This window comes from Alosa sapidissima, chromosome 13 (genome assembly GCF_018492685.1).
Source record: "Alosa sapidissima isolate fAloSap1 chromosome 13, fAloSap1.pri, whole genome shotgun sequence".
Taxonomy (NCBI): Eukaryota; Metazoa; Chordata; class Actinopteri; order Clupeiformes; family Clupeidae; genus Alosa; species Alosa sapidissima.
The window spans coordinates 24,138,431-24,162,373 of NC_055969.1; the positions used below are offsets into that span (position 1 = coordinate 24,138,431).

At 45.5% G+C, this 23,943-nt stretch overlaps 1 protein-coding gene across 1 annotated transcript in view; it reads right to left on the bottom strand.

Annotated features, from left to right (window-relative positions):
* Positions 1-4,415: 4,415 nt before the first annotated feature.
* LOC121680003 (ephrin type-A receptor 5) overlaps positions 4,416-23,943 on the bottom strand; it is a 60,667-nt gene continuing 41,139 nt past the window's right edge. The window contains 13 exon segments of the mRNA XM_042059142.1: positions 4,416-6,331; positions 6,827-6,982; positions 8,100-8,293; positions 11,100-11,249; positions 12,486-12,602; positions 12,604-12,696; positions 13,024-13,085; positions 13,323-13,508; positions 14,580-14,705; positions 16,134-16,201; positions 22,819-22,921; positions 23,646-23,760; positions 23,763-23,807. Coding sequence (XP_041915076.1) covers positions 6,226-6,331; positions 6,827-6,982; positions 8,100-8,293; positions 11,100-11,249; positions 12,486-12,602; positions 12,604-12,696; positions 13,024-13,085; positions 13,323-13,508; positions 14,580-14,705; positions 16,134-16,201; positions 22,819-22,921; positions 23,646-23,760; positions 23,763-23,807 — 1,521 coding nt within the window. The 3' untranslated portion in view covers positions 4,416-6,225.

Here is a 23,943-nt window from a genome sequence, read left to right on the forward strand (position 1 = left end):
GGTTGAGTTTGCTGAATGGAAACTCACATGATGGTATGTCAAAGGAATAGTCATATACTGTATACATTTATTATATAATTTCCCACATTGACTTGTAAAATAATGAAAATATAATCATGTCTTTGATTTCAACATCAGAGCACAACTTGGAGTATAAGTCCTCCTTGAAGGTCCAGTAAATTAATTAACTTACTCTAATTTAAGAACTTCAAAATGCATAATTGAGGAAAAAAGTGTAAAGGACAGCAATTTCACCAAGGTTATACTTTTTCTCAGGTGTATTCTCTCAAAAATATATCTTAAAGGTACCCCTAATCACCCCCGTCGCTGCCTCAGTCCCTCCCACCTCTTCCCACATTGCTTGAAGAGGACTTTGATGAAGGTCATTCATAATGATTGTAATCGAAATGATTTTTAAATGACTCAGGGGATCGTGTGTCCAGTGGCACCTTCATACCCAGAAAATTGCATTACAAGGAAGTAGCTCAGCCCAGGGACACAAGCCTCCTCTGTCTCGACAGGCGACTGCAGCCTGCAGCTACGAGCCTTCAAAAGAACAATCAAGTGTGTCAGAAGGCAAACCAGAGGCAGATAAATGGTACAGCAGTTTTTTTTTTTTTTATTGCTGATCGCCAATCTTTACTCATTTAAGATGTATGATTTTTTTCCACTCTCCCTCTCGCTCTCTCTCTCTTTTCCTCTCTCTCTCCCTCTCGCTCTCTCTCTCATTTCTTGCCTGAGAAGCTGAGAACCTGGATTGATAATTGACACCTAGAGCAATGTTTAGGTGAGCCAAGGCCCCTGGAGATCACTGGGTCAATTTAGTTTTTCTCTGAAATGACAAACATCTTATGGCTGGGAAATGCACAAAGATTTGCCCTGCTGTGCATTAACATATATAGTAGATTGGATGTTGCTTTTCTGCTCTATGTGTTGATTTTTTGAGGACATCATATGGTCGGCCACTGAGAGAGGAAAAGCGAGAGCTAGAGTGAGAGAGAGAGAGAGAGAGAGAGAGAGGAAAAGAGAGAGAGAGTGAGAGAGAGAGAGAGAGAGAGGAAAAGAGAGAGAGAGAGTGTGTATGTGTATGGGAGGGTGTGCGATAGACACAAAGCACTTTAATTTTTAGAAGAAGATACTATTTCAATCATAACATAAAGGAGAGAAGATCCACTGCAAAGAGTATTTTCATATATTTACCTCATCAGAAATGCATAGGCCTTTGAACTTCTTACGTTTAAAGTCCTTCAAATGTTTTTCCTTTTCATTTTAGGTTTAATTTTTTTCCCCTATCATCTTTTTAAAAACAAAGCTTTCAGTGAAAAAAAAAAAAAGATTCACATACTGGGGAAATTCAAGGCTGCAGATAAATCTCTGCATTCTGATTGGACAAGCAGCTTATCTCTTATTATTAGTAGGCTGTGTGCTTCAAACTTCAGAACGTTCATCAGCGATTTGCATTTTGCTTATTTATGCGGTGTTAATCAGTTTAGCCTCCAAAAGAATTTGATTACACATCACAGGTGACAAATGGGTTTTGTCACCTCTGCACACAATCACATTTTCGACTCGAAAGTGAACATCTAATTTCAAACCTCCAGGGTTTTCATGTCTGTGGGCTACACTCCAAGGCAAGTCAAAAACGTGGTAAAACATGGGCTAAACCCAGCGCAAACTGTGTTACATCTATTCATTCTTCCTGTGTAACGCATCTGCTTTGTGAAGACAATAGACCATGACTGGATTTATGAGTTAGAGCATCTTCCTCCATCTCTGGGATAAAGACCAATGCTCCCATCACCGCCCATGGCATTAAATAGGAATATGTGGTTTTATAAATGGTGGGGGAAACGGTCTCAGGAAGACCTTTTCATCTAATACTGTACACACAACCTCATACCCTCAGAATCCAGGTTTTATTCACAAAAATAAATCTAATCAGACACAACACTGTTCACATCCAATACATTAAGCTATTTATCTATAATATCTCACAAAGCAAAATATTATGTCGACTCGAAATATGGATGAAATTAGGATGTGAGGATGGAATCTTCCTTTAAGAACTACCTTCTTGAGCCATCCTATAGCTTCCCTATAGCCATTATTTGGCTTATAGTGATGACAGATGTTGACCATAGATATGGTTATAATTATAAATTACTGAGTGGTCAATCTGAATGCCTTTTTTTTAGTGCTGAATGAGAAACAGAACCCATCATTATAACATTTTAAACTACAGTATCCAGGAGAGCTTGCAAGCATGACAGTTTTCCACAGACAGGGACAGACAAACATTGACTGACTGACATTGATTTTCACACTGACAGCTTCTTTCATACCATTCTTATCTCTGTCCCATAATGCCAAATTTGACCAAAAACTGTACGTACATTTCGTAGTGGACTTCGCAGTGGATCTTTCACCATTCATTCAGCCATCACCACCACTGCTTCCTTCTCTTACAATGCCGCACTTCGTATTACCCCCCAACACACACACACACACACACACACACACATTCTCTCCCTCTACCCCTCATCACTGCTTCCTTTAGCTCTACTCTTGCAATGCATCACATCATCTCCCCATCCCCCCCTTATCACCACAACTGCTTCCTTAACCCCCCCCCACCCCACCCCCAACCCCCAACCCAGGTGTACTGTGCGACACACAATCATACTGTAATATATGTGTGGTCCCCTGAGTGTCCTGCCCTCTGTGTCCCCTTCACAGACTCCGCACCTCAGACAGACTCAGCGGACGAGCCTGCTGTTTATTCTGCTGTCCCACAGCCAGCCATATTAATATGTCTGCTGTTTACACACACACACACACACTTCACAGAGTCCGCATCTCAGACAGACTCAGCGGAGGAGCCTGCGGTTTATTCTGCTGATGCCTCACAGCCAGCCATACCAATATGTCTGCTGTTTGCACTCCAACTACACTGCTGCCAATGCAAACACAGCATCAGTAATCACTTATCTGAGTACATTTGTGGTTTGATGTCAAATGTGATTAAGTCCCAGGATTACATTTATTTGCCATGGATCTCCAGAAATCTGCTATGTCATTTGCTAGCAAAGTGTTGTGAATAAGCAGAGCTCGTCTGCAGGTGTTTGCTGTTGGGCAGTTGTGATCGAGTGGAATTGGATGGCATGAATTAGCATTTCCCCAATGTGTTTATGTTAGTCTTGATTTAATGCAAAATAGAAATGCAGATTTGTTTTTTACCACATTTATTAAAAATATATAAAATTTCATATATTACACTACAAAAAAACATACACAAAGAAAACGTACAGCATCAGGGAAGACACACAATTACTACAACAGCTATTTTTTCTGTGCTTTATTACTTCTTTATACTGGTTTTGATCCAACCCTGTAGGCCTGTATGACTGTGTCCACTCCATACCCAATACCGACTTCAACGGAACCTGCTCCCAATGGACATTCTATCTTACAATCCAAAACGGAACACCTCACTGTCTCTGGGATTGCTGACCGGTTACTCCTGTAACTCATCGTAGTTTTAACCACGCATCAACTGCATCTTAACACATTATTTTTTTGTATGTGAGGATCTACAAATGAACACAGAATATTATGTAGTGCTGATCAAAGACTGATCAGGTCTAATGAAGGGTTGCATTGACTGAGGGTCGTCTGGTTTACTTTACCGGCAGTGGTTTACTGTGGCTTTATGCTCTGCTGTGTTACTTCATGGTCGTCATGCATCTAAATGGGTTCATATGAAGGGTTTTCATCCAACAGAGTAACACTGACCTTACCTGGGTGACAGTTTTGTCATGGACAATGTTACCACGATAAGTTTGTTGTTCCCATACTGGTAAAGATTGTGAACTTGGTTTACAAATGTTGATATCTAGAGTAAATGGTATTGTACACTCTAATAACACTGTCGCATGGTAGAAATTTTTAAATAGACACCGCTTAGAGAGAAATTAAATAGAGTAAATTCTACTTTAAATTGTTAACAAACCATATGGAAACTGTGTGTACTTTATCAAAGGTTTAAACTGAAAAATACAGATTCACTGTAAATGAAATAAAATTGTTAATACAATTGGGGAATATTGCCCTTAAAATAAAACATTAATTTAACCAATTACTGATTTTAAAAACTGCATTGTCTTTCCAATTCCTACTCAGACATGGCATCTAGTTTTGTGTTCCTGTAATATCAAATTACAAGGTGAGTTTGGGAGCTTCTGTAGCCTGAGGGGCATAGGGGGCCAGACCCATTCTCAATCCAGAATCGGGATCAATGAGAGTTGGTCTGGTCTTAAACAGGCTACGGCTTCTTAGGCAAAATCTGCTGAAAACAACTGTCACACTATACACCCCTGTATTCATAGAAACACTAGGACAGAAGAAATACGGTGCCGTTTAATTTTATGAATTTTTAATTTAAACAAGAACTGGGCAAGAGACTTAATAAAGTGCAAATCAAACAAAATTGGACTGGTATAATGCCTGTCTACACATTCCAGTATTAGTCATCTTTAAGTGAGGGACCCTGGGTGATGTCACACTTATAAATAAGTTATAAGTCGCAAATGCATTTCAAGTTAATTCAACGCGTCCCGTATTGCTGTTTGGTCTTCAAGGCTGTTCATATGTTAGGTCCTCTATAGAGTGCTGCTTGGAATTGATTCTCAGACTCCTCAGAAATAAAGGGCAATCGATCGAATGAGTTATATTCTGAGTGAGTTAACGGAGGCACTTCACTGACTAATTCCTCTTGGGTTGTCCGGTTCGCCTTTGAGGTATACGCTGTAGTAACTTACTCAATGCCAAAACAAGGATCCCCACCACTAAATAATGACCTTCAACATTCAGGAATACTTGAAGTATCTTCAGGACAGGCCAATTACCAAAAAGGTACACACTCTGAGCTTTGTAGTCTCAATAGGGTGAGTTCACAACGACCAACAGTTTCAGACTCGATCAAATGGCGACTGTGAGCAGTGAGTGTGGGCCAGCACAGGGACTGTTGCTTTTCGAGAGTGTTCGTCTGTGCCACGGCGTAAAATTGACGCCGCCATGTTCTCAACACTCTGCACATCTGACAAATACTGAGCAAAGTCTCCACAAAATTAGAACAGACTAAAATGAAAGAAAACAAACAAACAAAACAAATCCATGACATGATAAAATCACGGTTAGCACAGAACTCTGAGAGAGCTTAAATAATTAACAACAGATTCATCATCAACATATCTTGAAGCAGAGGAGCCAGAACTGTCACATGGAAGAGCACACATCGTCAAATGATCATCTCTAATCTGAGAAGCGATAGCAGTTAACAAGTAACTAGACTGTACATAAGCATGTGTAACGATAGGTCTGTCCACTACTGGCTAACGTCCCCAGTTAGAAGAAGCGAAACTCAACATGGTCATGGATGCACTGTGACCCTTAGTACTTCTTCCCTGTACACTATTTACACACAAAACACCAGTGATATATAAATAAAACAGTGTTGTACTTCTCTGTCCTACAGGAAGCAACTTCTTCTGCTCAGGTCCTCCATGTTAAGACACATATTTGTGCAAAAAAGGGAGAATTATTATGTGTCCATTGCTTGCTGTTAAATAAAACACATACAAAGTCTACTGTTACTTCTAATATTGCTTTTCAATACACGTTTCTCTTCTGTAATTTCGCAAAACAACAAAAATTTAAATGATATGAGATACTGGTACTGCATGACTTCAGCTTCCAAGTGATATCAGGTGGAAATGATCCGAGAAGCTCGGGATGACGGGCCTCGGTTCTGAGGTGGTTCTGGAGGTAATTCGATCCGTTGAATGAGGTCTGAAAAAAGTGCTATACATTCAGCCCAGAAACACTTGACGCGCACGCAGTCTGCTGCCTTGCCTGGGAATGTGCCACACTTTTCACCAAGTCTCTCGCCCATGCATCGTCTTACTCTCCCCCGAAAAAAAGAAGAAAAAGAAGAAGCAGAAGAAGAAGAAGAAGAAGAAGAAAAAACGAGACCATGAAAGCGCTCAAAAGTGGAGCCAGGAGCTAACAACCCTGCAGCTGCTGCTCCATCTGTCCGCCATTTTCGTTCCTCCGTTTCCAACGAGCCACTTCCCTTTTTGTTCCCTTTTCTGTTCAATAAATATGCGTTCGCAGTGGTACAAAGTGCTAGGCTACGCAGTCCTGCGGGGGTGGCCGGGGGTCATGGCATCAGATTGGCACTGCCACGTTAATCATCTGAACTCTCATCTCCTGGATGCTGTTCAGGATCTTCTTCTGGTGCCCAGCGAGATTCACCCCCACTCTCCTCAGGTCACTGTGGACAAACAGAAAAACAACGGGTCAGGAGAGAGATACACATCTTACTCAATGGAGAGAAAGTGAGCAACTATTGTCATTGCTGATAGGACAGTAACGAGTGACAGGAAGCGAGTGGAATAGAGAGAGATATAGGGTAGGAACAGGAAATGACCAGGGGTTGGATTCGAACCTGAGTCCCTGGGGACCAGAATGTGGAATGGCCATTTGTGCCACAGCGCCACCTAGAGTAGCTTCCACAGTGCCACCTAGAGTAGGATGAACATATGGCATGCAGGGCCGATGCACTCCAAAGCCGCTAGAACATACAGATAATCTACTTTACATGCCTTATACTGTAGGACCACAACAGGTCACTTGTTAAAGTTGAACCACACTGCAGTGCTTTGTTATCAACATACTGAATAGCAATAATTATTCAGTACACTGACATCCCCCACCTCAGAGAGAGACTCTGACAGAGACACTCTGACCTGCGAAGGCTGAGACTTACTCCAAGGTCATCTGTGCGACCACGTCCATTGAAGTGTATCCACTTTCCATGAACAGCTCTGTGTATCGACCCATCTTCACAGCCTCCAGCCATTCCCCTACAGATCGGTAGACTGCACACTCGCCACTCTCCTGCTCCACTAATAAATTGGACACCCTGTGGGGAAGACAAATGGACAAGCCGGCTCAACGGATGCATAAATCTCACCGCTGAGCATCTATGGCCAAAGATAAAGCCGTTAATCAGACAACTTCATTTTACTGCCACCGTAATAATTAACTGAGACACGGCAATAAGCAGGATGAGAAAAACAATGACAACGCGAAAAACATAAATGACACGGATGTCATTAAGGGGAACTACTCTTCTGTTAAATGATTTATCTGATGACTTGGCCACCGTGCTCCCTCCTGGTGTTTCTGATCAAACAACCAGAGCGAGCAACACCGAGAGCTGCTGTGAATAACAGACCCAGAAGGTAATTTGCTATATTTGGAAGTTCATTATATTTAGAAAAATAAAAATTCAATATTCAAATCAATATTACAATTACTATTTAAGGGTCTGGAGATTTTAAGATTACAATACAATGACACATAATTACACAGCATGTTTGTAATTTGGCGTCAGAAAATTCAAATCACAGTGCTATTAAACAGCACGACATACTGTATAATTGCATTAACTATTATAATTACCATGAGGGTAAATGATTTTTGCTTCTGTGCAGAAATACATATCAATCCACAGGACTGGGTGGCATATAATTCGTATAATTGGAAGTCATTTGTGCTGTGTCACTTTTGATCACTTGGAGGTTACATCATGAGACACTAGCGGTTATTTGTTAAAAGTGTCATTAAATCTTGATGTCTTGTGACAACCGTGCACAGCACTGTTACAAACTGGCTTATCTGAAACTTGCATAAATTACACAGTCTTCATGTCCGCCATCTGGGCCAATGGGATGCAACATGTGACGGCTCACTCCATTACAGTCCCGTTTGAGAGGGAGCCCATCTCACAGCCACAGTGGCCAAGGGGGCAATTCCACAGCTAGAGTGGGCAGAGGGGCAGATAATACGGCCCCAGTGGACAGAGGGGCAGATAACACAGCCACAGTGGACAGAGGGGGCAAATCCCACAGCTAGAGTGGGCAGAGGGGCAGATACAATAATACAGCCCCAGTGGACAGAGGGGGCAAATCCCCAAGAGTAGCTGTCTTCCTTTAAAGGCAGATGAGCAGCAGTTAGCAGGTGTGGTGCTACGCTACCTGTTGGAGCAGTTGGCAAGGGTCTTGAGGCTGCTAGGGTTGCGGATGAGCTTGTCCAGCAGGCTGACGATCTCCTCAAACTTGGGCCGGCTGTTGCGGTCCTTCTGCCAGCAGTCCATCATGAGGTGGTAGAGTGCCGTCGGACAGTCCATGGGTGCTGGCAGCCGGTAGTTCTCCTCAACCGCCTTGATCACCTGAGGGGGTCAAACACACACACACACACAAACACACACAGAGAGAAAGACACACACAAATTTTAATCTCATTCTTAATTTACTGTACTTTAACGGAACCCCACTTGAATGAAAATATAAGAACAAGTGTCAAGTCTAGCCATATTAGTCCTGGAAGTTTAATCACCACTTTGCTTTGTTCCATCATTTTACACGCTTTAAAAACTCAGCAGCCATTACTCTTATGTCTGGATATTTACTTTGTCCTTATGTTCACACACAAGCTGCAGCAATGAGAGAGAAGGACAGACACACACGCACACAGTAAAAATATCAGTAGCTAGGGGCAAATGGCACTAATGTTTTTATAATGACTAACTTCATTAAGCTCCCCGCGAAGCCTCTCCAGTGGCCTGCAGGGCCTTCATAACAGGACGGCTCAGGTGTGGTTTATGGAAACCACATGAAGAGGCTCACAGCACAGGGAGAGTTGCGCTCCAAACCAGCGGACGCTCTCTTTCCATGAGGATGTTTCTCCTGCTTTAATTAGTGGCCCGTGAGTGTGCATACTCCAAGATGGGAATTAGATGGGAAACGTTTCCTGCAGAGTGCCTTCAGTGAAAAGCAGGTAAACAGCAGGGGTGGGTTCAAAAAGTATTTAAGGAGAAGGAAGGAGAGGAGGAGGAGGAGGAGGAGGAGGAGAAGGTGCCGAGGGCACATCATGGATTTACTGGGTCTGATTCTGCGATTCCAACCTTCTCACAGATGCAAAGCACACACACACCAACTCTCTCACACTCACTATCTCTCTCTTTCTTTCTTTCTCTGATTCTGTCTCTCTCTCCCTCTCTCTCTCCCGCTTTGGAGTTCTTAATCTAACATTCTAACTTTCCTTCTCCCTCTCTGTGTTTCTTTTCCTATCTCTCTCTCTCTCACACACATACACACACACACACACACACACACACACACACACAAACAGATACATAAAGTAAAAAAAGGCAAAAAAAAAAGAAGAAAAAAAGAAAGAACAGCCCAGAAACAAACTCCCGGCGGCAGCAGCGCGTTGGAAGCCTCGACAGCGTCTAGCAGAGGCGGCAGATCTGAGGAGTGCCAGGCGAAGGCGTTAAATAAAACATCAAAGGCCGAGCCTTCCCAAGTGTGTGAGCCCCGCCATTAATGATGGAGCGGAATTAATGATCTGAGGCTGGGATGAAGCCATCAGGCGGCGCGGCTCGGAGCAGAGAGGGGGAAGAAAGGTCAGCCGGATGATCAGAGCGTGACTGGGAGATGCACCTCCTTCAGGGACGAGCAGGAAACTCAAATGTGCCACTCTGCCCTCTCTCATTTCCACACTCATGCACATGTGTACGTGTGTGTGCATGCCCATGTGTGTGTGTGTGTTTGTTTGTATGTGTATGTGTGTGTGTGTATGTGTGTGTATGTCTGCTGGTGCCTGGGTGCCAAGAGAGAAGTGCGGATGAGGACCCTGATTAGCAGATCATCCAGAGCTTGTCTCCACAGACAGACACACACACAAACACACACACACACGCACACACACACACATCCAATGCTTTTGAAGGAGCTGCTGCTTGATGCGATACCCACACACATATCCAGTGCTTCCTAAGGCACTCATGCTGGATGTACACTGAGCCTGCTGAAGCATAGCTATGCAACACATCAAAATGATTTATAAAAGACCATACATGCCTATTTACAGCTATTTTAGAAATACATTCCAAGTTAAATGCGAACTATTATCTAAATAAACTATTGTTTAACCATGTCCATGTTCATTCTCCTAAAAATGATGCGAGGACATTGTGTGATGTGATAAGTGGCATAAGTCTCTCCTTGAGAGCTGTATGTGTGTGTGTGTGCATGTGTGTGCATGTGTGTGTGTGTGTGTGTGCATGTGTGTGTGTGTGTGTGCGTGTGTGTGTGTGTGTGTAGATGTGTGTGTTCACGCGCATGTTTGTGTGTGTACGTGGGATGGGTTTTTTCATCTGAGCTGTGTTCAGTTGCGGATCCCAGCCTCTGTCCCATTTGGAGGTTAGCTCTGGCCAGGTCACAACACCGCACTGCATTCTGGGTTAGAAACGATGCCCTCGGAGCACTCCGTCCGCTTGCGCCCTGACTCCTGCACCCTTTGAGTCGCCCGCCGGGCGTCCTCCCCCTGAATCAGGAGCTCGCTCCGTGGGCCGCATTTAAAGCTCCACTGCGCCAACTGCCTGCCAACGCCAATTTAGTACAGACGTTCCCCTCTGCCTCGTTCCCTCTCCCCCTGTTCGTCTTCTCCACTATTTTTAGAGACTCTCCTCTCTTCTCCGCTCGCTCTCTCTGATCCCCTCGTGGCTAATCATGTCACCCGCGCGCCGCTCTGTTCACGGCGGAGGATTACTGAGCCTCAGTCACGCCACCAATCAGAGGAGCAGAAAAGAAGATGCGCAGTGGGGTCGCTTTCTGGGTCTCCTAATTTCCAAAGGGCAGGATGGCGTCAGGCGCCCATCGCTGCGGCGACGCTATTGAGATTCGCTTAATGATGTACATCAACACTCTCACAGTCTGGCCAACATTTTGGAGAGATTTAAGTGTTTAGTGTCTGGACTGGCAGTTGACTGATTTAATGAACGGACGTAGTGACTTATTTCTTGAATTAAAGGTTTTGTGTCATACATAGTGACTTATGTCTTTACTTAGAAGTTTTGTGTCTATACATTGTGGCTTACGTCTTTACTTAGAAGTTTTGACTTATTATATTTGACTTAGAAGTGACTTATGTGTTGAATTAGAGGTTTTGTGTCTGTACATAGTGACTTACGTCTTGATTGCTCATCTCCCAGTATGGTCGCTCGCCGTACGACATCACTTCCCACATGACGATGCCGTAGCTCCACACGTCGCTAGCTGAGGTGAACTTGCGGTAGGCAATGGCCTCAGGTGCTGTCCACCGGATGGGAATCTTACCGCCCTACGAGAGAGAGAGAGAGAGAGAGAGAGAGAGAGAGAGAGAGAGAGAGAGAGAGAGAGAGAGAGAGAGAGAGAGAGAGAGAGAGAGAGAGAGAGAGAGAGAGAGAGAATTTCAGAACTTTGTAAATCAACTTGCAACAGATTTCACAGTATGCCTGCCACTTTGACGTGATAAAACACACACACACACACACACATACACACATACAGATGGAACAGAAGTTTGAGAAGTGACAAGGGTGAGGGAACACAGGGGATTCTGATTGAATGTGTGAAAATTGTTTGCAAGTGTGTGTATGTGTTTCTATATGTGCGTCTGTGTGTGTGTGTATGTGTGTGTGTGTGTGTGTGTGTGTGTGTGTGTGTGTATGTGTGTGTGTTTGTGTGTGTGTGTGTGTGAGTAAGCGGGGAGAGCTTAGAAGGGCTGCTAATTGGTGTCCTGCAGTGGAGTTTTCAGATGCTGACGGAGTGCATTGCGTGAGGCGGGTGTGTATTGGCATCTTACTCCGTGAGACACGTAGACAGCTCAGACAGGCTCAAACACACACACACACACACACACACACACACACACACACACACACACACACACACACACACACACACAGCTGCCACTTCAAAATAGGAGTGTGGATATGATGAGGTAAATAATCACAGCACAGCAAAAAAAAAACAATGTGTCTGAATGCCAACACTCTAATTTTTGGTGTTTGGGCGGAGAAATGTGTCCAGCACTTCATTTCCAGCCTATTAATAGCTACTGCTGTACCACAGAGCTCGTGAGGAGGGGACTGCCAGGCAATATTTAGCACATGTGTGAAAACCGCCATCTCAACGCCTCCTACTCACACACACACGCACGCACGCACGCACGCACGCACACACGCACGCACTCACACTCACACACACACACACACACACACACACACACACACACAAAGAGACAAACACACAGACAGACAAGCAGACACAGACAGACAGACCTAGAGATAGAAAGACAGGTAGACAGACAGACACACACAGGCAGACAGACAGACAGACAGACAGACACACACACACACACACACACACACAGGGGTTGGGGGCTGCAATGGGATTGGAATCACGGAAGGTTCAGGTCGAACAGATGGCCCAGGACAGTCAACGGGCCTGTCGGTCAGTCCTCCCTGGGCCGACCCGAAACACACACACACAGGGACACACAGGGACACACACTCGCATGTGTGCAGTCACATACCCGCGTGGTGTAGGCCGCCTCAGGGTCATCCTCCAGCACGCGCGACAGGCCGAAGTCAGACACCTTGCACACCAGGTTGCTGTTGACCAGGATGTTGCGTGCGGCCAGGTCGCGGTGGCACGTAGCCCATGTCGGAGAGGTAGCGCATGCCCGACGCGATGCCTCGCAGCATCCCCACCAACTGGATCACCGTGAACTGCCCGTCGTTTTTCTGACCAATCACAGCACAATCAAGGCCCACAATTAACTCTGGTTTAAAGTACAGAGTGCCATTTAATTACCACGCGAGGAGCCTGCCATCAGAGAGCAGTGTGTTGTGTGTGTGTGTGTGTGTGTGTGTGTGTGTGTGTGTGTGTGTGTGTGTGTGTGTGTCGCTAAGACCTGGAACTGACACTAGATTTGCACATCATTTGCAGTCAGAGTCAATGATGAGCTATTTAAAGAGCTATTTCAAGTGTAATGCAAAGAACATTATATCACAACTAAGATGACCTATGCTGTGAGCAGGACCTAAACGATGATAGATTAAACAAGTTACCCTCAGGAATGTGTCAAGAGATCCATTTTCCATGTACTCCGTTATGATCATCACAGGTTTACCTAAATAGAAAAATAAAAAGTCCAAATAAGCACTAACAATACAAAGAAATACAACAATGATTTTGCTTGGAACAATGTTTAAATTACTGCTACTACTTTATCTAAAAGTAGAACTGGGATCCTGTTCTCAGTAATCAAAACATATGCATATATACGTTATCTCCATGGTTGACCATATCGCCAGTGATATACTGTATGTCCACTGTGAGCACACTACGGGCGAAACAGGCCACTCACTCTTAGTGACCACACCCTCCAGGTGTATAATGTTGGGGTGGTCGAACTGCCCCATGATGCTGGCCTCTCCCAGGAAGTCCCGCCTCTGCTTCTCAGTGTAGCCGGCCTTCAGCGTCTTAATGGCCACCGGAACTCTCTCTTCCCAGGAAGCCTGAGAGGGCCACAGCACCACCTCTCCAAACTCACCTGAGGGAGAACAGACAGGTGTGAGAATACATAAGTACACACACACACACACACACACACACACACACACACACACATACACACACAACAAACATACACACACAGCACACCTCTCCAAACTCACCTGAGGGAGAACAGATAGGTGTGAGAATACATTAGTACACTCACACACACACACACACACACACATACACACACACACACACAGACATGCACACACACATGCGTGCTCATGTGCACACACACACCACACACACACACACACACACACATACACACACTCACACTCAGAGGGAGAAACAGAGAGAATTCGAATAAGCGAGAGATGGAGATAGAGGAGGATAGAGAGAGAAAAAAGGATATAGAGGTGGATAGAGAGAGAGGATAGTGAGGAGGATAGAGAGAGAGGAGGATAGAGAGGTTATAGACAGCCTCTGTGACTATAAAAAGCCTGAGAGGGAAGGAGGGAGGAAGGAGGGGACAGAGAAGGAGAGAGAGAGAGAGGGGGAGGGAGAGAAGGAAAGAGAGAGAGAGAGGGAGAGGAAGTGACGACACACCAGCATCCCTCTTTTGCTCTGCTTGCACACCGCACCCACCACACCCACACACACACCATACAAGCACCACACACACACACACACCGCATCCACCACACACACACCATACAAGCACCACACACACCCCACCACACACACACACCATACAAGCACACACACACACACACACCATACAAGCACACACACACACACACACTGCACCCACACAACAGCACCATACACACCATACAAGCAAGCACACAACACAACACTTACAAGCAAAGTGGCACACAGCACTCAGATCACACTAATCCCACAGACAGACGGTGTGTGTCCTCATCCATTACGTAAAGACCCTCGCTATGAGTCACACACACACCACACACGCCGTGTGGAGTGGTGTGGCGCCAAATGAAGAGTCGAGTAGGCCACCACAGAACCCCCCCCCCCCCCCCCCCCCCCCCCCCCCCCCCCCCCCCCCCCCCCCCCCCCCCACACCTCCCAGTCCACTACAGAATTAACATAATTCACTCACCGGCACCGATCACTCTCTCGATGGTGATGCATGATACATCAATCTCTTTGGCAAACTCGTGGACGGCCTGGTTGGGGTCCTCGTAGGTGTGAGGATCGATGTATGTGCGCACCCCGGGGAACTTGACTGTGAGGAGAGAGGGAGCAGAGAAAGAGAGAGGGAGGGAGAGAGAGAGAGAGAGAGCGAGAGAGAGAGAGAGAGAGAGAGAGAGAGAGAGAGAGAGAGAGAGGAGGAGGGGAGGGGAGGGGATGGGATGAAAAGAGAGATTTTCTGAGGGGTCACTTCACAGTTTTTCCTGAGAGGAGAGTTACGCAACACTACATGAAAAAGGTGTTTATGTCTGAAACACACAGAGTGGAAAGGAGCAGTGGCTGAAAAGCTGGTAGCGAGACGAGACAAGATAGAGACGAGACAAGATAGAGACGAGACGAGAGTGGCTCAAAGACATTTCACACTTTCATTTCACTTCCTCTCCATTCATATTCATGCTCCAAATTACACATTTCCAATTAGGGATTATGGGGTTGCAACGCTCAACACTACACCAATTAGGGATTATGGGGTTACAACGCTCAACACTACACCAATTAGGGATTATGGGGTTACAACGCTCAACACTACACCAATTACGGATTATGGGGTTGCAACGCTCAACACTGCACCAATTAGGGATTATGGGGTTACAACGCTCAACACAACACCAATTAGAGATTATGGGGGTTACAACGCTCAACACTACACCAATTAGGGATTATGGGGTTGCAACGCTCAACACTGCACCAATTAGGGATTATGGGGTTACAACGCTCAACACTACACCAATTAGAGATATGGGATTACAACACTTAACACTAAACCAATAGAAACATCACATAACTTCTAATTAGGGAATATGGGGTTACAACACTCAACACTAAACCAATAGAAACATCTCGTAGCTTCCAATTAGGGAATATGGGGTTACAACACTCAACACTAAACCAATAGAAACATCTCATAGCTTCCTGACAACATTGCAGATTTCCACTCATCAGTACAGTGTTTTCAATGATTGGCTGATGCAGCACACCCACATTTCACTAAGATGATGTGTGTGCTGCCAGTGAATACACACTAAGAGAACCGAGATGAAGTACTGTAGGGCAAGTGTGTGCGTGTGTGTGTGTGTGTGTGTGTGTGTGTGTGTGGTGTGTGTGTGTGTGTGCAAGCGTGTGTTTGAATGTGTGTTTGTGGAGAGGGCAGCATGTCATAACAAAGTCTGTGCAGCTTCTCTCCCACACTAGAGAGAGAGAGAGAGAGAACGAGAGAGAGAGAGAGAGAGAGAGAGAGAGAGAGAGAGAGAGAGAGATAGACAGAGAGAGATAGAGAGATACTGATGCATGATGGTGAGGATGAGGATAAGGGGTTGTACTGAACTCTCCATGACCCCCTTGTGGAACATAGACAGTAGGACTGTGTGTGTGTGTGTGTGTGTGTGTGTGGTGTGTGTGTGTGTGTGTGTGTGTGTGTGGTGTGTGTGTGTGTGTGTGTGCGTGCGTGTGTGTGGTGACTTACTGTGGCCATTGTGGAAGTGCATTTTCTCCTCCTCAGGGTCCTGTTTAGCCTTGCTGTAGCCACAACGTCTGGGATAGAAATAACACAACACAACACACACACACACACACACACACACACAAGACATAGAGAGAGAGAGAGAGAGAGAGAGAGAGAGAGAGAGAGACAGAGAGAGAGAGAGAGAAAGAGTGAGATATACAGTACATCACTTTCACATCAGTCTGTGTGTTGCTGTCAACAGCCTCCTCTCACAAAACAACACTTATAATGGCACGGTCAGTCCAGAGCCGGTGGCCACGCTGTCTCAGGACAGTGTGGCTAATTCAACAGACTCAGTGTGTGTGTGTGTGAGTGTGTGTGTGTGTGTGTGTGTGTGTGTGTGTGTGTGTGTGTGTGTGGATGAAGCGCTCGGAGTGGTCCGAGGGCACTTGGGAGAGAGCACCCAGGGGCGGATGCACTGACAGTGGGCACCTACAGATATGGTATGGATGTACGACTACCAACACAAGCACAGAATGGCATGTTATGCCTAAAAATATGGTATGGATGTACGACTACCAACACAAGCACAGAATGGCATGTTATGCCTAAAAATAGGGTATGGATGTACGACTACCAACACAAGCACAGAATGGCATGTTATGCCCAAAAATAGGGTATGGATGTACGACTACCAACACAAGCACAGAATGAGCCATGTTTTGCCTAAAAATATGGTATGGATGTACGACTACCAACACAAGCACAGAACACAGAATGGCATGTTATGCCTAAAAATATGGTATGGATGTACGACTACCAACACAAGCACAGAATGGCATGTTATGCCTAAAAATATGGTATGGATGTACTGTGGAATCAAGGATTGATAACCCCAGTATACAAAAATGGTGATAAAATGAACCCAAATAACTATCGTTGGATCTGTGTCATGAGTATTCTTGGTAACATTTTCTGTAGTATACTGGAAACAAGAATACTTACCTTCTTGGATTATAAGAAATTTTTTTGCAAAAGTCAGATAGGCCTTCCTGAATTTAGAACCACCAACCACATCTATACCCTCCACTCACTTACTGAACAGTATGTTCAAAAAACAAGTAAAGGAAAGATCTATGCATGCTTTGTTGATTTTAAAAGGCCTTTGATTCAGTAGCATTCACGAGTGCATGCTAATAAAAATCATTGAGAGTGGTATAAAAGGCAATGTCTACTCTATAATAAAATACATATACCAAGAAAATACATGTTGTAATAAAATGTATAACACCAGAACAAAGTTCTTTAAGCAGGGTAGAGGAGTTAGGCAAGGTTGCAGCTTAAGTCCAATACTCTTTAATATTTTCATCAATGAGCTAGCTGTAGCAATCAACAAATCAACATCTCCTGGACTTGTACTTGACACAAATATAAAATGCCTTCTCTTTGCAGATGTTTGACGCTTAAAGTTCCTCGTATCCACACTGAGTTGGGAAAGTCTGCCTTTTGTTATGGTGCCCCTACTTCCTGGAATAATCTCCAATGTAACATAAAAATGAACTCTCTACTTTCCTATAATCAATTCAAATCTGTAATCACAAACCTTCCTATGTCAAATTGTACCTGTTTTATGTAAATGTTATTTTATTATTGTTATTATTTTATTATTAATATTTTCTGTATTTTTATTTCCCTTCCTCCTTTATAATGGTATGTAGGTTATCTTATTATTTGTTTTATTTTGTTTTCCACAATTATTATACTATAGACCCTTTCAACAAGGTAAACAAAAACAATGCTTGAACGTTCTATTTGGGCCCCAATCTACTTCCTCTGCATTAAGACAACATATGGAATGTTAAAAAGGAAGTCTTGTGGGGCCAACTATGATGCTGATAATGGAACTCTCTTGAAAGGGTCTATAATCTTGTTATTCCATTATTACTGTGTAATCTCGGCTTCACTGAAAATGAGGACTACCCTCAATGAACCTCCGAGAATAAATAAAGATCGAATGAATGAATGAAAGATGACATGGTCTTACTTCAAAAAGCAGGCCTGCAAGAAAGCCTTGATATTCTCGAAACATATAGCAAAAACTGGGCAATACCAATTAATACTAACAAAACAAAAATAATGGTTTTTCAAAAGAAATCAGGAAAAGAAAACAATTTTAAAATAAGAGAAACTGCCATAAAGCAAGTATCACATTATAACTATTTAGGACTTACGATAACATCAACAGGAAGGTTTAATCTGGCATCAAAAACCTGGCTGACAAAGTACGAAGGACATATTTCTTAATTAAAAAACAGCTTTGTAAATTCAATCCACCGACTAAAATATTTGGTATTGCTATTTACCTTAAGATGTATCTGCAAGTGTAGGCATATAATATGTGTTTACAATAATACGTTTTTTTTGTTTTGTTTTTCTACAGTATAGCAATATTGCTAAAGCTATTACTGTCCTAATACCATTTACCATTTATCCTTTTATTATTATTGTTATTATTATTATTATTATTATTATTATTATTATTATTATTATTATATTTGTTCCTTATCTCTATACCAATACTAATGTAAAGTTGATTATTAACATGTTATACTTGTAGCTTTGGCAACAATGACTACTCATTTGAATTTGATTTGAATTTGATTTGAATTTCAGAGAGAAAGTGAGAGAGAGACAGAGAGAGAGAGAGAGAGAGAGAAAGAAAGAGAAAAAGGGGGTTAGGTTGAGGGGCGTAAAATAAACATCCTGAAACTACTCTGAGCACTCGTCTGCCTCGTTGCTGCGGCCCCCGTCAATATTATGACAGAGTGCTAATACTCCCACAATTGTAACATGACTCTGTTGATCTTCCGTCCACACTGCCTGGCCCATGTGACTTTTACTTCCCCCCTGTTTCCGGGGCGTGTGTGTGTGTGTGTGTGTGTGTGTCGATGTGTGTGTGTGTGTGTGTGTGAGAGTTAGTGTGTGTGTGTGTCTTTGTGTGTATGTGTGTGTGTCTGTGTGTGTGTGTGTGTGTGTCTGTGTGTGTGTGTGTGTGTGTGTGTGTGTGTGTGTGTGTGTGTGTGTGTGTGTGTGTGTGTGTGTTGGGCATGAACGCTGGTGCATCTCTCAGCAGATTATTTCTGTTGGGATGAAAACTGGGGGCTTCCTGGTTGAAGGGGTGAGGTGGGGGTGGGTGGGGCAATGATTGTTCTCCTGCGTGTATTTTGGGCCGTCAGGCCAGGTCCTATCAGAGGGCGCTCGATCCTAATCCAGTACACACACACACACACACACACACACACACACACACACACACACACACAGCCCTAATCCAGCAGGATTCAGCTGCGGTCGTGTGTCCCCCAGGGGAGAGCTCAGCTCAGCATTCGGTTCACTGGAGTCCGTGAGTCAGACGCCACTGCTCACACACAGACACACACACACACCCAGCACAAACACACACAGACACAGTAACTTCCTTCCTGTGTTCCAGTAACTTTCAGTAACTTCCTGTGTTCCACTATGAGGGGCTTTTAATTGGGCCCCCCAACTCACACACTATACCACAATCACACACACACACAGCATCCCCAATCAGCTTATCATGACATGAATAACCCCCTCCCACACAAAAACACACACTCCCTGTTGCATCTCGTGCGGGTTGCTCCACAAACGGTCGGAAAACTAACGACAAACAAAACGTGCAAATATTGACCGGGCGCTCACTGCAGTGCGGGGAGGAGAGGACACACTGAACCCCCAGCTGTTTGCCCTCTGTGCTTAATGCGTCTGGACGTTCTGCTCCACTGCCCAAAGAGACGCTTCGTTCCCGTCTGGCCGTCACCAGAAATGATGGCAGAGCACCCGGAGCAGACGTCTGCAACCCCCCCAACCACACACACACACACGTCTGCCACAGAGCCACACTGTGGAGGACCAGAGGCCACAGCAGTGAACATCTGCATTGTCCTCCTGTGGTAGAAGTGCCCCCCACCCTCGCCACACACACACACACACACCACACACACCACACACACACACACACACACACACACACCACATGTCTGTCACAGAGTCTCACTGTGGATGGCCAGACACCACAGAAGTCCCCTCCCCCGCAAAATCAAATCAAGCCACTGTGTTGTTGTGAGGGCCTTACTGAGCGTCCCTCCAATAGCTGCAACGAGTTCAGGCCTTTAGCTGTGCCAGCCTTTTGCAGGACATCAACCGAAATTGTAATTCGGTGAATTGAGATGGCCTCGTAGAGATGGGGCTGGGTGGTGTGGGGTGGGGTGGGCTGATGTGGTTTTTAAACGACTGCGAGGGGGACCTCAGGGCTGTGGCAGATGGAAGTGACCCTGACCCTTCGCCATGCATCATTTACATCTCATTTGAGAGGCCAGAGTGAGGGGAGAGCGACGAGGCCATGGTGTGTGTGTGTGTGTGTGTGTGTGGGGGGGGGGGGGGGTCTTGCCCTCGCATCCTCCAAATGGGACACTTATCATTTATTTCTACCCAGCGATAAGCGCAAGCGAGATGTGTGTGTGCGTATGTGTGTCTGTGTGTGTGTGTCTGAACGCGTGTCTGTGTGTGTGTGTGCATATATGTGTGTCTGTGTGTGTGTGTGTGTGTGTGAGGGGGGTGGTCAGCGCCTTGCGTGGCCATCCCTGACAGATTCTACTGCACACCTACTGTTTTAAAAATGAGGGGGGCCAGGTGCCTGCCGAAGGTTAGAGAGGAGTCAAGGCAGCGAGATAACTGACAGCCCATAAACTAATGCGCCTTCAGCGATTTGTTTCAGATGCCGGTGTCCTTCGGGGAGGGGGGTGGGCGGGTGGGTGGCGGGGGAGGGAGGGGAGGCACATGTGAAACAGCAGCGCGGGCCTCAGGCTGGGCTGTGTGAAGGCTGGTCAGCGGTGCTCTGGTGTCGTCCAGCACTGAGTCGTAGATCTACGGGTGGCTGGACAAGGCGACAGGAGAGAATTAAAGGTGGCGCTCAAGTTCAAGGACAGAGGAGGAGAGCGAGACAAGAAGGAGGAGGGAGAGGAGAGCAACAGGAGTCCGTCAGATCAAACGGTCAGCAGACCCCCTCTGTGCTCCAGATTCTGCCCTGCTGGCAGCCCTTCCTCTGGGGACAAAAGACGCCGCTGTCGCCCAACGCTGGCGCTTTCTAGGTGCTTGTCTTCCTCTCACTTTCTGGGTGCTTGCCTTTGACATTTACTGAGCTCTGACTCGCGATAGAACGCTCCGTTGACTAAACTTGCCAAAACGTTAAATGCAAATGTCATTTCCTGCCAAGCACAAATGCAACACATTCAAGGCTGTCTCATCTGTATCTCTGTAGCACCGAGGTGATGTTATCAGGGCCTCATGAGAGTGGTTTTATTAAAGGCTGAGGGCTTTGAAATGGAAAAAGGGGTGGTGGCTAGTGAAAAATTGATGGACAGCTGCCAGACTCCTGAAATTGCACTTTGCGATATTCCAACAGCGTTTTATTACCGGCAGATAAAGTGCTTCTCCATTTGTTTCCCTCACCGGTGCGGAGACAATGCCACGACGTGGCCGATGCTGATGTGTCTGTTTTAAGACGCTCTGTCTGCCATGCAAAGTAGGACGCCATGTGTGCGAGCAGGATATTGTTGCTGGGCCAGTTTCCTGTGCAGCCATTGTAAAACACGATCGCGAGAGAAAATCTCCCCAAAAGACTGTTTACATTAAGAGGCCGGAGCAGCGCTTCCCACAGAATCACTGAATCTAATAAGCACAAAGCACGCGGTTATGGGTTTGCCCCCACCGCCACAAAGGAGAATGAACACATCTTGAATCACGCTCTGAAGCACCACTATATTATATCTGGCCTGGCTAACAAAATGATCAAATAGGTGATAGTTGTGATTCACAACATTTTATGTCCCCTTTCCATTGGGAAACTACTAAAGGAGGAACTTCAAAAGACAGTAACGTTAATTACAACAACAAAAACAAACACAAACAAATGCTCTCTGGGGATTGGCTCATCTTAAAGATGCAACACACTCTGATCTCTTAACCCATCTTGCCAATCATCACATGGAACTCTAAATACATCTACGGTATCATCATCACATTGAACTCTTAATACAGTACATTGACTTATTTGTGGCAGCCCACCACAATATCAACATTGACCACCACACAATGATTTTCCAGGTTGTACTAAAAATTGTGCTTAAATCTAGTTAGCATCATAACCACGTTGTGCTAATTTGTTAAAAAAGTTAATTCTGCAAACCTGCCACCACAAATAGAATTCAATTTTGTGGGAAACACTGTAGTACATCTATTATCATCACATGGAACTCTTACTGTAGCCACACACCATCAGAGTTCCACCCTGTGTCCTACACATGACCCCTGCGACCCCTGTGACCCCTGTGGTGCTTTAGAGACAGGTCATGGGACTCTGAGAGATGTCTGCCCGGGCCTGCTGTGTGTGTGTGTGTGTGTGTGTATGGTGGTGACGGTGTGTGTGTGTGTGTGTGTGTGTGTGTGTGTGTATGACAAGTGTGTGTGTGTGTGTGTGTGTGTGTGTGTATGGTGGTGACGGTGTGTGTGTGTGTGTGTGTGTGTGTGTGTGTGTGTGTGTGTGTGTGAGTGTGTGTGTGTGTGTGTGTGTGTGTATGGCGGTGACAGCGTGTGGATGGTGTACACATGTTGGGCTTACCGTCCGCTGAGGAGGAAGCCGGTGACCAGTGCGAGCAGGATGATTCCGACGGTCACGGCCACGGCGATGATGGGGACCTGGCCCTGCTCACTGGACGCCGCTACTGCTGGGACAAAAGCAGGAAGAGGCCGTCAGCAATGAGGACCAGACGTGTGTGTGTGCGTGTGTGGGTGAGTGTGTGTGCGAGTGTGCTGGTTCACGGGGACGTCCCTGTCACTCATCTACTTGGCCTCACTGCTGCCAAAACATATCACACAACAGCTCCAGACACACACACAGACACGCGCACACACACACACACACACACACACACACACACACACACACACACACACACACACACGCACACACACACGCACACACACACACACACACACGCACACACACACACACACACACACAGACATGCATTCATACACACATATGTACACACAAACACACACATACACACACACACACATACACGCGCGCACGCCCAGACACACACACACCAAATCAACCCCCACAATTCCTTGGCCACTTGCCTCTTGCAGAAATTATTTCTTTGCATTGTTAGCAGCTGTCGTGTGGGAACAGAATGCACCCAAACAAAAGACACAATTAGGCTTTATTTTCTGTTGATGTTATTCTTATGGGGATTGTAGCGGAGGGTGGAGTGTTCACTAATCAGCGCTAACAATGAGAGCTAATCTTGTGCATGGGCTTTGCCATGTGGGTTGATTTGTCTTGCGCATGGTCAAGGGGAACTGGAGAGTTTTAGGGACATTTGGAGAGATCTGGGAGTGGGCCGAGGGGGAAACGGCTGCGCCCAGAGAGTCTGTGCTTACGGTAAGGGCTGGTGTCGAACTCGAAGCGCCGGCTGAAGCCGCCGTACCCCGCGGAGGTCCGAGCTCGGATCTGGAAGATGTACGCAGACGAGGGCTTCAGGCCGTCCGCCACGATTGGCCGTCTTCCTTCGACTTGATGATGGTGTAGCTGGTCTCCTGATCCTGTGACGGCAGTAAGTAAGAAGGAAAATGACAGCCATAAAAACTAATGGAAAAGAAAATGTGTCTGTCTGTCTGTCTGTCTCCCCCTGAGGTTATGGGCCGCAGGGTCGTATCACTTTCCTGTGTCTGCCTGTCG